General features: G+C 41.9%; 2 protein-coding genes across 2 annotated transcripts; both read left to right on the forward strand.

The window, feature by feature from the left end:
• The first annotated feature begins 901 nt into the window (after window positions 1-901).
• si:dkey-24l11.2 (uncharacterized protein LOC100034462 homolog) lies at window positions 902-10,919 on the forward strand. The gene is made up of 12 exons (XM_035791112.2): window positions 902-1,036; window positions 2,777-3,466; window positions 3,630-3,689; window positions 3,792-3,844; window positions 6,927-7,071; window positions 7,273-7,634; window positions 7,818-8,046; window positions 8,173-8,287; window positions 8,396-8,516; window positions 8,606-8,717; window positions 8,810-8,922; window positions 9,053-10,919. The coding sequence occupies exons 1-12, from the start codon at window positions 1,007-1,009 to the stop codon at window positions 9,120-9,122; spliced, it is 2,100 nt and encodes a 699-aa protein (XP_035647005.1). The 5' UTR covers window positions 902-1,006; the 3' UTR covers window positions 9,123-10,919.
• Window positions 10,920-11,072: 153 nt separating this feature from the next.
• On the forward strand, window positions 11,073-12,280 carry LOC118396728 (cholesterol 25-hydroxylase-like protein 1, member 1). Its single transcript, XM_035791114.2, has one exon. It carries the CDS (start codon window positions 11,257-11,259, stop codon window positions 12,160-12,162), a length of 906 nt encoding a protein of 301 aa, XP_035647007.1. The 5' UTR covers window positions 11,073-11,256; the 3' UTR covers window positions 12,163-12,280.
• Window positions 12,281-13,307: the final 1,027 nt, after the last annotated feature.

Raw genomic sequence — 13,307 nt, forward strand, 5'->3', positions numbered from 1 at the left:
TATACAACAGTCAACAATAACAATGTAATGTATATGACCAACCAATGTCTTGATTGTTAGTATGTGTGCAGGCCTACAGTAGTATTCCATTACATTTTTCCTTTGATTATTTTCACTAGCACACAAAATGCGAATTATTATTATACATTGGGTTATTCAATTAATCACAGGGTAGAGATTATCCTCAGGTTCGGCTCATTAAATTATTGTTAAAGTATTGTATGAGTTTTTACGGGTAAAGTCCTACCGTATAAAAAAAATCATAACAGCTGTGATGGAAACAGGAAATGTCTGTACAATTTCCCGACAGATCATTTGTTTGTTCAACATGGTGGGATATTTTTGTGTTGGTGAAATTAATTATGCACACATATTGATATAATAACCATTATATCAAAGTAAATTTGGTTTGATGTTTCAGGAGTCGTAGTCGGAGAACCATACAGTTTTTTAGGCTAAAGATAAAATACGTTATTATGAACTTCACAGGGTTGTGAAAGTGCAAGGTTCTCTTGGTGCTCCTTTCCAATAGATATCGAGGGTCTTATTCTTGTAACATGATGATCGATGCTTGGTAGAGTTGAAAATGCGATGGAAACACATTGAACTTTTAATTTTTATTCTGTACAAGAAAAAGTCAAATTTGTGTGCACTACGTCATTATGCACTGATTTTATCCGCAACGGGTCAATTTTGTGGAAACACGCCACTGGTGGGAAAATGCACATATCATCAGATGCCGATTCTAGAATATTCACATGAAAATGTGGCAACAATTGGATGGACTGTATACATTCTATGCAGCAATTTATGGTGCGAGCTGTGTCCATCTCACTCCATACCAGGAGGGGGCAATAAAGTATAAGAATTGTCTTCACTGCCCATGGAGCACAGAGGAAGGAAAAACAACGTCAGCCATTGGACTTTGGCTGCAGCTACTGAATCTACTGAATGCAACAAAGTAACATCAACTTTACGGATACAAACGTATATAGCAAATAGCTACATGGAACGTTCACCTGTAAACAGCGTTGAGGTACTGTACTTTAAAAAAAGTTGTAATAGTGTTGTTGGGCTAACTCATTCAAAATAAGTGCCATATTTTGATATTTTAGCTGATCATGGCAATAAGGGATGCAGTTATTTGTCAAAGTGACGTCAAAAGTCGCGTCGAGGATTCTGTTTACATTTTAGATAACACTGACCCCTTTCTTAACCTTATCCCAGTTCTCCTAACCTGCTAAGTAGTCAGTGCTGACATTAGCTGCATCCCATCTAGTCAACCATTTCATGTGTGTTATGATTTCGCTAGCTAGTAGTAGTAGGCCTACAGTACAGAAGATGGACACTGGAGGCTATTTCTAGTGAAAGAGGTTAGTTTGATATACAGTGCATTCAGGAAGTATTCAGACCCCTTCACTTTTCCACATCTTGTTACGTTAAAGCCTCATTCTAAAATTGATTAAATAAAAATGTTTGTCATCAATCTACACAATACCCCATAATGACTAAGCGAAAACATAAATACCTTATTTACATAAGTATTCAGACCATTTGCTATGAGACTCGGGTGAGTCCTGTTTCCATTGATCATCCTTGATGTTTCTACAACTTGATTGGAGTCCACTTGTGGTAAATTCAATTGATTGGACATGATTTGGAAAGGCACACACCTGTCTTTATAAAGTCCCACAGTTGGCAGTGCACGTGGAGCAAAAACCAAGCCGTGAGGTCGAAGGAATTGTCCGTATAGCTCAGAGACAGGATTGTGTCAAGATACCAAAACATTTCTGCAACATTGAAGGTCCCCACGAACACAGTGGCCTCCATCATTCTTAAATGTAAGAAGTTTGGAACCACCAATACTCTTCCTAGAGCTGGCCGCCTGGCCAAACTGAGCAATCAGGGGGGAAGGTTGTTGGTCAGGGAGGTGACCAAGAATTTGATGGTCACTCTAACAGAGTTCCTCTGTGGAGATGGGAGAACCTTCCAGGAGGACAAGCATCTCAGCAGCACTCCACCAATCAGGCCTTTATGGTAGACTGGCCAGACAGAAGCCACTCCTCAGTAAAAGGCACATGACAGCCCACTTGGAGTTTGCCAAAAGGCACCTAAAGACTCTCACACATTGAGAAACAAGATTATCTGGTCTGATGAAACCAAGATTGAACTCTTTGGCCTGAATGCTAAGTGTCACATCTGGAGGAAACCAGGAACCGCTCATCACCTGTCTAATACCATACCTACAGTGAAGTGGTGGTAACCTGCTCAGGACCGCAGACTACGGCGACGGTTCACCTTCCAACAGGGCAACAACCCAAACACACAGCCAAGACAAAGCAGGAGTGGCTTTGGGACTTGAACTTGATAGAACATCTCTGGAGATATGTGAAAATAGCTGTGATGTGATGCTCCCCATCCAACCAATGTAATCTATTTTAGAACAAGGCTGTAATATAACAAAATGTGGAAATAGTCAAGGGGTGTGAATACTTTCTGAATGCACTGTATGTAGTTCACAAGGATGAATGACAGGATATTTGTGTCAATACACGAGTGAGAGACAGATTTATCTTATTGTGTCAATCACTGTATTCTCTAATAACAAAATGTGGAAAAAGACAAGGTGTCTGGATACTTTCCGAATGCACTGTATATCTGATGTGACAAACTACATTTTGTTTTTTCCTTTTTCAGTGATGGTCTTTTCAGTGTTTCCTACATTGTACTCCCTGCACGTTTTCATGAATGTCATAACAAGAGTTATTTTCTATAGGTATCACCAGAGAGCAATGGAGATTCTGTCTCTCTGTGTCACAATGAGGAAGAGAACAGGAATCAACCAGCACATGGTGGCACTCAAGTCCAGCTGTGTCGTTTCTACTCACAGGGACGGCACTGTAACTTTGGGAGGAAGTGCCGCTTCCTCCATCAAAGAGGAGATTCCACCACCCTCACCCAGGGGAAGGTAGATAACTGGACAAAGCAAAGGTCAGAACAGGAGATCCAAAGAGGGACAGGCCCTCACAGCCACCCTGGAATCACACCGCAGAATCCAGTGGTTGACAGCCATGGAGATGTAGGCCACAGGCTGCCCTCCAAACCAAGGGCTGCTCCAACCAGAGTTGAGAGGGCCAACAATCGCCGGCCCTGTCGCTATTTTCTGTCTGGGTGCTGCACCATGGAAGATAGATGTCACTACTGGCACCCACCACAGTTTCCCCTAGTTGACGACCAGCCTATAGGAGACGGAGGCAGGCCCAGGGTGCCCCATGCCCCCCCCCCCAGTGCCCTTCAGGTGGTCAAACTGAGTGACCTGACTGACAATATCACCAAACAGCTACGGGACACTGAGATCAAGCAGCTGATAAAGCGTTTTCCTAAAGAACAGCTTATTGTGCAGGAACGGAGCGATGGCCAAGTCACCTTCTACCGAGCCACAGTACAGCCCACTGATCCAGACTGGGTAAACATTGTCTGCATTATTCCAATCCACAATACAAGGCCTCAAAGGCCATTGTCTTTTATTGTTTCTACTATGATATAGTTTTATGAGCATCATAGGAATGTTACAACATGGAAAATTGTGCATAAAAACATGCTGACTCACTCCTTATACTGTTTTACAGCCTTTTGACTTGAAAGACGTTGACATAATGGTGAGCTTTCCGGAAAAGTACCCACAAGAGGTAAACTAAAATCTTTGACCTACAAATCTCATCTGTTTGATTATAATCCTATTGTGTCTAGAGCTAAGACTCAAGGTGTACATTTTTTTGTTTTTTCTCCAGGTATTTACATTAGATATACCACTGGACCAGGACTTGCCATCAGTTATGGGAAGGTGAGAGAAACTTTATTTTCAATGGCTTTACAGTCGGAATATAATAACACTTTGATAAGTTTTGATACATTTTTCTCAATGTGTCCGTCCACATAGACATGTTGTAACACTCATCTATATATATATATATATATACACACAGTGCCTTGCGAAAGTATTTGGCCCCCTTGAACTTTGCGACCTTTTGCCACATTTCAGGCTTCAAACATCAAGATATAAAACTGTATAAACCACGACACAAATTTCTTGTTAACAAACTATAGTTTTGGCAAGTCGGTTAGGACATCTACTTTGTGCATGACACAAGTCATTTTTCCAACAATTGTTTACAGACATATTATTTCACTTACAATTCACTGTATCACAATTCCAGTGGGTCTGAAGTTTACATACACTAAGTTGACTGTGCCTTTAAACAGCTTGGAAAATTCCCAAAAATGATGTCATGGCTTTAGAAGCTTCTGATAGGCTAATTGACATCATTTGAGTCAATTGGAGGTGTACCTGTGGATGTATTTCAAGGCCTAATTTGAAACTCAGTGCCTCTTTGCTTGACCTCATGGGAAAATTAAAGAAATCAGCCAAGACCTCAGAAAAAAAATTGTAGACTTCCAGAAGTCTGGTTCTTCCTTGGGAGAAATGTCCAAACACCTGAAGGTACCACGTTCATCTATACAAACAATAGTATGCAAGTATAAACACCATGGAACGACTCAGCCGTCATACCGCTTAGAAAGGAGATGCGTTCTGTCTCCTAGAGATGAACGTACTTTGGTGCGAAAAGTGCAAATCAATCCCAGAACAACAGGACTTTGTGAAGATGCTGGAGGAAACAGATACAAAAGTATCTATATCCAAAGTAAAACGAGTCCAATATCGACATCACCTGAAAGGCCACTCAGCAAGGAAGAAGCCACTGCTCCAAAACCGCCATAAAAATGCAATTCACAAAATGGATGGCATCATGTGGATGGAAAATTATGTGGATATATTGAAGCAACATCTCAAGACATCAGTCAGGAAGTTAAAGCTTAGTCGCTTTGACCTCAAGCATACTTCCGAAGTTGTGGCAAAAAAGCTGACTCAGTTACACCAGCTCTGTCAGGAGGAATGAGACAAAATTCACCCAACTTATCGTGGGAAGCTTGTGGAAGGCTACCCAAAACGTTTGACCCTAGTTAAACAATTTAAAGGCAATGCTACCAAATACTATTTGAGTGAATGTAAACTTCTGACCAACTGGGAATGTGATGAAATTAATATAATAAAAACAAAAGCTGAAATAAATCATTCTCTTTACTATTATTCTGACATTTCACATTCTTAAAGTAAAGTGGTGATCCGAACTGACCTTAGACAGGACATATTTTCTAGGATTAAATGTTAGGAATTGTGAAAACTGAGGTTAAATGTATTTGGCTAAGGTGTATGTAAACTTCCGACTTCAACTGTGGTGTGTGTGTGTGTGTGTGTGTGTGTCAATTTTTCAGGACCCTGTCTTTCAAAGATAATTTGTAAAAATCCAAATACCTTCACAGATCTTTATTGTAAAGGGTGTAAACACTGTTTCCCATGCTTGTTCAATCAACATGCAACATGCACTTGTGGAACGGTCGTAAAGGCACGAACAGCTTACAGACTGTAGGCAATTAAGGTCACAGTAATGAAAACTTAGGACACTAAAGAGGCCTTTCTACTGACTCTGAATAACACCAAAAGAAAGATGCCCAGGGTCCCTGCTCATCTGTGTGAACGTGCCTTAGGCATGCTGCAAGGAGGCATGAGGACTGCAGATGTGGCCAGGGCAATAAATTGCGATGTCTGTACTGTGAGACACCAAAGACAGTGCTACAAGGAGAGAGGATGGACAGCTGATCATCCTCGCAGTAGCAGACCACGTGTAACAACACCTGCACAGGATCGGTACATCTGAACGTCACATCTGCGGGACAGGTACAGGATGGCACAACAACTGCCCGAGTTACACCAGGAACGCACAATCCCTCCATCAGTGCTCAGACTGTCCACAATAGGCTGAGAGAGGCTGGACTGAGGGCTTGTAGGCCTGTTGTAAGGCAGGTCCTCACCAGACCTCACCGGCAACAACGTCGCCTATGGGCACAAACCCACCATCGCTGGTCCAGGCAGGACTGGCAAAAAGTGCTCTTCACTGACGAGTCGCGGTTTTGTCTCACCAGGGGTGATGGTCGAGTTTGCGTTTATCGTCGAATAAATTAGCGTTACACCGAGGCCTGTACTCTGGAGCGGGATCGACTTGGAGATGGAGGGTCCGTCATGGTCTGGAGCGGTGTCTCACAGCATCATCGGATTGAGCTTATTATTACAGGGAAGACATCCTCCTCCCACATGTGGTACCCTTCCTGCAGTCTCATCCTGACATAACGCTCCAGCATGACAATGCCACCAAGCCATACTGCTCATTCTGTGCGTGATTTCCTGCAAGACAGGAATGTCAGTGTTCTGTCATGGCCAGCGAAGATCCCGGATCTGAATCCCATTGATCACGTCTGGGACCTGTTGGATCGGAGGGTCTTGGTGCCTTAGTGGAAGAGTGGGGTAACATCTCACAGCAAGAACTGGCAAATCTGGTGCAGTCCATGAGGAGGAGAAAATGCACTGCCGTACTTAATGCAGCTGGTGGCCGCACCAGATACTGACTGTTACTCTAGATTTTGCCCCCCCACCCCTTTTGTTCAGTGACACATTATTCCATTTCTGTTAGTCACATGTCTGTGGAACTTGTTCAGTTTGTCAAAGTTGCTGAATCTTGTTATGTTCATACAAATATTTACACATGTTAAGTTTGCTGAAAATAAACGCAGTTGACAGTGAGGGGACGTTTTCTTTTTTTGCTGAGTTTATATATCCCAGTAATTGTGGCACAGAGATGCCGAAACGTTGGTCATTAACCCCATAAATTACTGGGAGTTTATATATAGTGTGCACGACTCTTTTTAAAATATTTTAAAATAGGTTATAGTTTATTTGCTGTTAATCAGCACCTCTACATACAATAATTGTCTCTGGGTGTGCGCCAGCTCATGTTTTTTTATTCACATAGGTATGTTGAACAAGCCTCACTGGAATGGCTACAGGCTAAACATGCCACCAATCAGCTGATGGGTAAGGTAGAGCTGCTCTTCCGGCCCTTCCTTCGTTGGTTGGATCGCAGCATGGAAAGACTGTTCACTGAGGGAGCCAGGCAGGTGAGACTAGACTGGTATAAAAACAGAGTTCCATTTATCTTAGTCTACTTAGTATGATATCCTTCCGGTAACCTCTGTTTTCCATGAGAGACTGTGGTAATGTTATGAATTCTCTGTGTTGTATTCGTTTATTTCCTTAAAACTATTTAATAACTTGACAGCAGTGTTCTAATCCTTTCTCTCTTTTAAATCTCTCCACAGCTGAAAAAAGACATGGAGATAGCAAAGGCCGGAATTCAGTTTGTGCCATACCAGCAGCTCCAGGCAACCGTGTGCAAAGAGCCTGCCGCTGATGACATGCCTGACCCTGTCCTCCACACTGCAACTGATGAGGAGAGCAGAGAAGAAGATGAGGAGTGGAAAAAACTATTGTACCCTGGCTGTGATGATAATGATGATGATGATGGTGGTGTTAGTGATGAAGAGGACCAGGGGAAGGTGGAGAATATTAAGCTCAGTGAGCCCCGCAGAGGAACAGAGGTGAAGCTGCTGGGCCTGAGGCTGGGAGAGGGCACGGCGACCGTGGTCGCCACACAGGTCACTGTGTGTCTGCAGTGCAGCAGGTGAGTAGACAGACTGTCCTTCACTGATGCCATCTACTGTAGCCTACTCTGTATCTCACATTTTCCCCTTATATTGCTTATAGGAGGAAAGATTAAACTTATCTGCAGTATTTATTTTTGTGTTGATCGGACTTGGAGATGTGACAACTGTGTGTCTGTCTGGCCTGTGTGTGTTGTTTGCAGGTGTAAGGTGACAGCAGACCTGACTCTAAATGGCAGGAACCCCTGCACGGCCCAGTGTGAGAAGTGTAACGCAGGGATCAGTGCTGCTTTCAGACCCAGCATGCTGCACCACTACAGTGACGTCCTGGGCTATCTGGACCTGGGCACTGCTGCTCCTGTGGACCTGGTCCTGCAGGACTGTGATTTGGTTATTGTCTGCCTCAACTGCTCAAAAGAGGGACCTGTGAAGGTCACCAACATTGCTCCATTCTTGTCTTATGATGATGAAAGTATTTATATCTGGGTAGAGTTTTGATCTAAGACGGTCTGTTCTGTTATTTGATTAGTCTGATTTTGTGTATTATTTTGTCTGCAGAACCTTTTGTATGGCCAGAGCAAGGAGTTCAACTGTCAGCACTGTCACAGCAAACTCAGCATCCTGGTTGACAGCACACGATTCCAGTACATTCCGCCACGCAAAGAAAAAAACGGTCAGAAACAAAGGCCTATAGTAGGATTTTAATGATGAAATATGGAAGAAGGTTAAACAGCTGTTTTGGCTATTCTGTCTGTAATACATAGTTGACTGTACTGTACAGGGCACAGTGACTCTTCACTGACCTATCAGCGTAACATAAGGGACCCTGCCATACAGATGGGGAAACCACTACCTGAGAAGGGATCCTGCAAACACTACAAACAGAGTCATCGCTGGCTCAGGTTTTTAGCCACCTCTTTCTCTTTAACATAATTTTGTGTTGCCAAAGTAAGCTTTGCTGATGAGTGACATCCCATGGGTGTGCTCTCAGGTTCTCATGCTGTGGCCGGGCCTACCCCTGTGATGTGTGTCATGACGAGGACCAGGACCACCCCATGGAGCTGGCCACCAGGATGATCTGTGGTCACTGCTGTAAAGAGCAGGTAAGCTGCCTGGATGGCTAGAGTAGTGCATCTTCATTGGCATCTCCATATGCTAGATTCCAACCCTAAACTGCTGTTGTCCTTACTTGTAGCCGTACAGCAATGGGAAGCCCTGTGTCAGCTGTGGAGGCATGATGACAAGAGGAGCCTACACCAGTCACTGGGAGGGAGGACTGGGCTGCAGGAGCAAAGTCAAAATGAGCAGGTACTATACTGTACACGCACGCACACTGATGTCTAAACACATCATCTTACTTTAAAAATAAAATACATTATATTTTTGTTCAAACCTGATGAAATTGTGCATTCATAAATCTATTTTCTCTCATTTACAGAAATGATAAACACAAGTATGCCAACACAAACAAAACAATTTCACGGAAAGCAGCCAGCGAAAAGAAATAATCAGAGACAACATGTTATTGTTATGGCAGTGGTTGATCAGGCCTGCTCTGTGTGATTCAAGAGCAACCCTTCTATCAATGCCTTATTGATTTCTAATAAATCAACTATTGTAATGTTATCCAGCTGATGTGATTGGTGAGAAGTGTTAACATTGTTGTGAGGATTGAGCCCCGGTCCTGGAGTAGCACTCAGCCTTGTTGACTTGGTGGGAACATGCAGCAGAACACTCTCCGGCACAGTACAAGTAAGCCTGGTGCTTGTTTTCATTGTAATCACAGACACTCCCATTATGTTTCTTATCTCTGTAACAGCCTCCCCAAGTGCCTTGTAAAATCAATGCAATGGCCTACATTTACAGTAGACTCTTTAGTGTTGCCACCTTTCCAATTCTCTCACAACTTAACCCACTCATCATTTAAGGATGAGTGCTATCCCACTGGGCACAATCGTCAGTTCAACGTTTAGTTTTGATTTACATTTGGTTGAGTTGTCAACTAATGCAGATTCAATGTAAAATAAACAAAAAATGTCACTGTGTAATTGGATTTAGGTTTGAAAAAAATACAAAATTCCCTTACGTTGACTTTTTGCAAATCCAATCAGTTTTCCACGTTGATCTACGAGATCAGTGTCCCTAAACCGGGACAGTTGTTGCTCAATATTCGATAGTGTGACTAGTGACGTTGTAAACAACAGGGACATAGACATGTCTTCTGGCCAGAAAGCTTAAATTCTTGTTAATCTAACGGCAGTGTCAAATTTACAGTAGCTATTACGACAACAAAAATACCATGCTATTGTTTGAGGATAGTGCACAACAACAAAACATCATGGCAACTGGTTTGATACATTCACCTCTGAAGGTAAATAATGTACTTACATTCAGTAATCTTGCTCTGATTTGTCATCCTGAGGGTTCCAGAGATAGTGTAGTTTTGTTTTAAAAAATGTATTCAAATGTAGGAACTGGCTCCACCCCACACTGCTTCCATCTTGTGGACAACATCTAAATTACACCTAAAATCCTATCTGAGTGTATGGCCTTTCTCTTACTTTTCATAGATGGAACAAAAAACATTTTTGAAAACACATGTTTTTTTATTTGTATTATCTTTTACCAGATCTAATGTGTTATATTCTCCTACATTCATTTCACATTTCCACAAACGTCAAAGGCTTTCCTTTCAAATGGTATCATTAATTTGCATATTCTTGCTACAGGCAGTTAGATTTGGGCATGTCATTTTTGGCGAAAATTGAAAAAAAGGGTCCGAACCTTTTTAATGTCATCACATCATTATTTTTGTTGAAATTACGTGGAAACGGTTATGATTCAACCAGTTTTTACCCAGTGGGATGCAACAGTGTTCTGTTTCTCAGAACTGTGTTTTGTGTCTTTTAGGTGGGCAGGCTAGACAAAATCTTGGTAGTTTGACCATGGCATCTGGATAGAATAGCTGTGACAGGTTTGCTCCCTTGACCGTAATTAAGTAGCTCCACAAACAGATTATTAGGTAAGATTACATCAGGTTATGCTAATGATTAAGTAAGATTACATACGATTGGAATTTATGACTAAATAAACTCACTAATCTTCTAAAATAATTTAAGAGCACATGGCCAATGAACAGATGGAAAATAACAGATTTCATGGAGTCAACTAATGCTATTGAGAATCAAAATGATGATTGACCATTTTTATATGAATAGGTCACCATGGTGGTCTCGAATTGAAATACAAATATGTAAGAAGTGAATGTTGTGGATATTATCAATTTAATAAATTCTACTAATTAAGATGCCTTGCAATTGAGTTTTAACTTGATAGGTAACATGTTTAATTAACTCAAGCAGGGACCAACAGATCTGTATCTGGTACAATATGACTTACCATTTTGAATAAGCTGATTAACTCACTGGCCTGTTGGGATAAACTGCCCGTGGGAGGACAGTGTTGCAGGCACGAACTTGGAACTGGTCCGTGCTGAAAGGTTTGTGTGTGTTCCGGAAGATTAACAAAATCCACCAGAAAAGGACTTATTGTTGAAATTGTATGTAACAAAAAAATACAAAAAAACAGCTGTCTCATTGATGTGAGAGCCAAGTCCTTAGCTCAGCACTATATAAAGGGAGAATGTCTTCTCTCTGCACATTACAGCCACAGGCATCCAGAGTAACCAGGATGTTGAACATTAGCAAGGTTCAGTTGCCTTTGCAGCTTCCTACCTTCTCCAGATCCTCCGATAGGCTTCTTCAGCCTCTATGGGACTATTTCCTTTTCAACCACTACTTTCTCATCTCCTCTCCCTTCTTCCCTGTCATACTCTGCTTCTCCAGTTACTTCTTCTCCAGTCTCCCCTTTGCTGTACTAGACCTCCTGGGAGACATGGTCCCCTCCATTCACCACTACAAGATCCAGCAAGAGAGACGTCCAACCATGGGGATGATGGCAAAGAGCTTCGGAAGGGCTGTTTATAACCACTTGATCTTTGTTCTGCCTGCTGTGCTGACTCAGACCTGCTTTATGCCTTCAGTGGCGCTGCCTTCCAGTGCTCCAACTGTGGTAGAGGTTCTCATTGATGGACTTGCTGCCCTTCTTCTTTTTGACACCCAGTACTATATGTGGCACTTTGTGCACCACAAGCATCCACAACTGTATCGGTGGGTCCATGCCATCCACCACGAATACATGGCACCCTTTTCCTGGAACACCCAGCAACTCAGCATTCCAGAACTGGTAACTGTGGGATTCTGGAGCAACCTGGACCCCATCCTGCTGAAATGCCACCCTTTTACTACCTGGTGCGTCACCATCATCAGTATCTGGATGTCAGTGGAGGACCACATAGGCTATGACCTGCCATGGGGTCTCAACCACTTGGTACCATTTGGTCTGTTAGGAGGAGCACCAGCTCATGACATGCACCACCAGAAGCCCAACAGTAACTATGCACCTTTCTTCAGCCACTGGGACAGGCTATTTGGCACTGCCATCCTACCAGGGAAAATAACTGAGAAGAAAGTTATGTATTCACTGTAAATAGGACCATTCACTATAATTTTGATTACCCTCATGCTTACATGTTAATTAAAATAAATGTATTTGTTTTTATTAGTAATTTACCGACATCAATTGTATTAAAATGTACTAAACGTTATTACACGTGTAAAGTTTTTCTAAATGGATTAATCTTATGACAATAACAGGTAGAATAAGAGCAAAAGTAATGGTCCTTAGTAATACATAGTCAGAGGGTACACTATACAGCAAACTCCAAGTGTAACTTTTGCCCCAGAGGATGGAAGCAAACAATTTTTTAAGTCACATTTTGTCATGCATGTTCAGTCTGATTCAGCAAATGACATTCTACACCATGCAGCATAAATTTGCTAATTCTTACATAAAAGATTATTTCAGTTTTGAAGAGGTACAGCTTAGTCAGGATATTCCTGTTTTCCTCTGTTTAGAAGGGTTTAGGAGATTTCTAATCAACAAATCCACTGTTTGTTTGCCAGGGTCAAGTTGAGCCAAGGGTCAAGGTTGAAGTACAGGACAAGAACATTTGAGCCAATTAGAGAAAGGTGCTGTTAATCCATAGCTATGTGCCAGAACTTGGTTAAATAAAAAATGTAGTATGATATAATTTATAGCCATATAAACTGGCATAGCTCTTTGGGTGATCTAAAAAGACAGTTCCAAAGCATCCAAATAAATAGACTACTCTAGATTTTATTTATTTTACTAGGCAAGTCAGTTAAAAACAAATTCTTATTTTCAACGAGGAACAGTGGGTTAACTGCCTTGTTCAGTGGCAGAACGACAGATTTTTACCTTGTCAGCTCGAGGGTTTGATCTTGCAACCTTTCTGTTACTAGTCCTACATTCAAACCACTAGGCTACCTGCCACCTTATAATGAATTGATAAGGTAAGAAGAATAAAATAAGTGGACCACTCTACATGAATTGATAAGGGAAGGAGAATAAAATAAATGTATTATGGCATCCTGTTACTCTGTAGCATACACCATTTTCAGATCACGTAGGACCTGGAGCGGAAGCCTTAAGGTCAGGGAGGTACTGGTAAGGGAATGGGGACTCTATTTTTAGACTGGGTTAGCACAAAGACTTGTCCACTGCCATCTGCGTTTAGTCTGAATGAATGACAGAGTGGATTTTGCTCCAAT

The sequence above is a fragment of the Oncorhynchus keta genome, chromosome 17 (assembly GCF_023373465.1).
Source record: "Oncorhynchus keta strain PuntledgeMale-10-30-2019 chromosome 17, Oket_V2, whole genome shotgun sequence".
In the NCBI taxonomy this organism is placed as follows: Eukaryota; Metazoa; Chordata; class Actinopteri; order Salmoniformes; family Salmonidae; genus Oncorhynchus; species Oncorhynchus keta.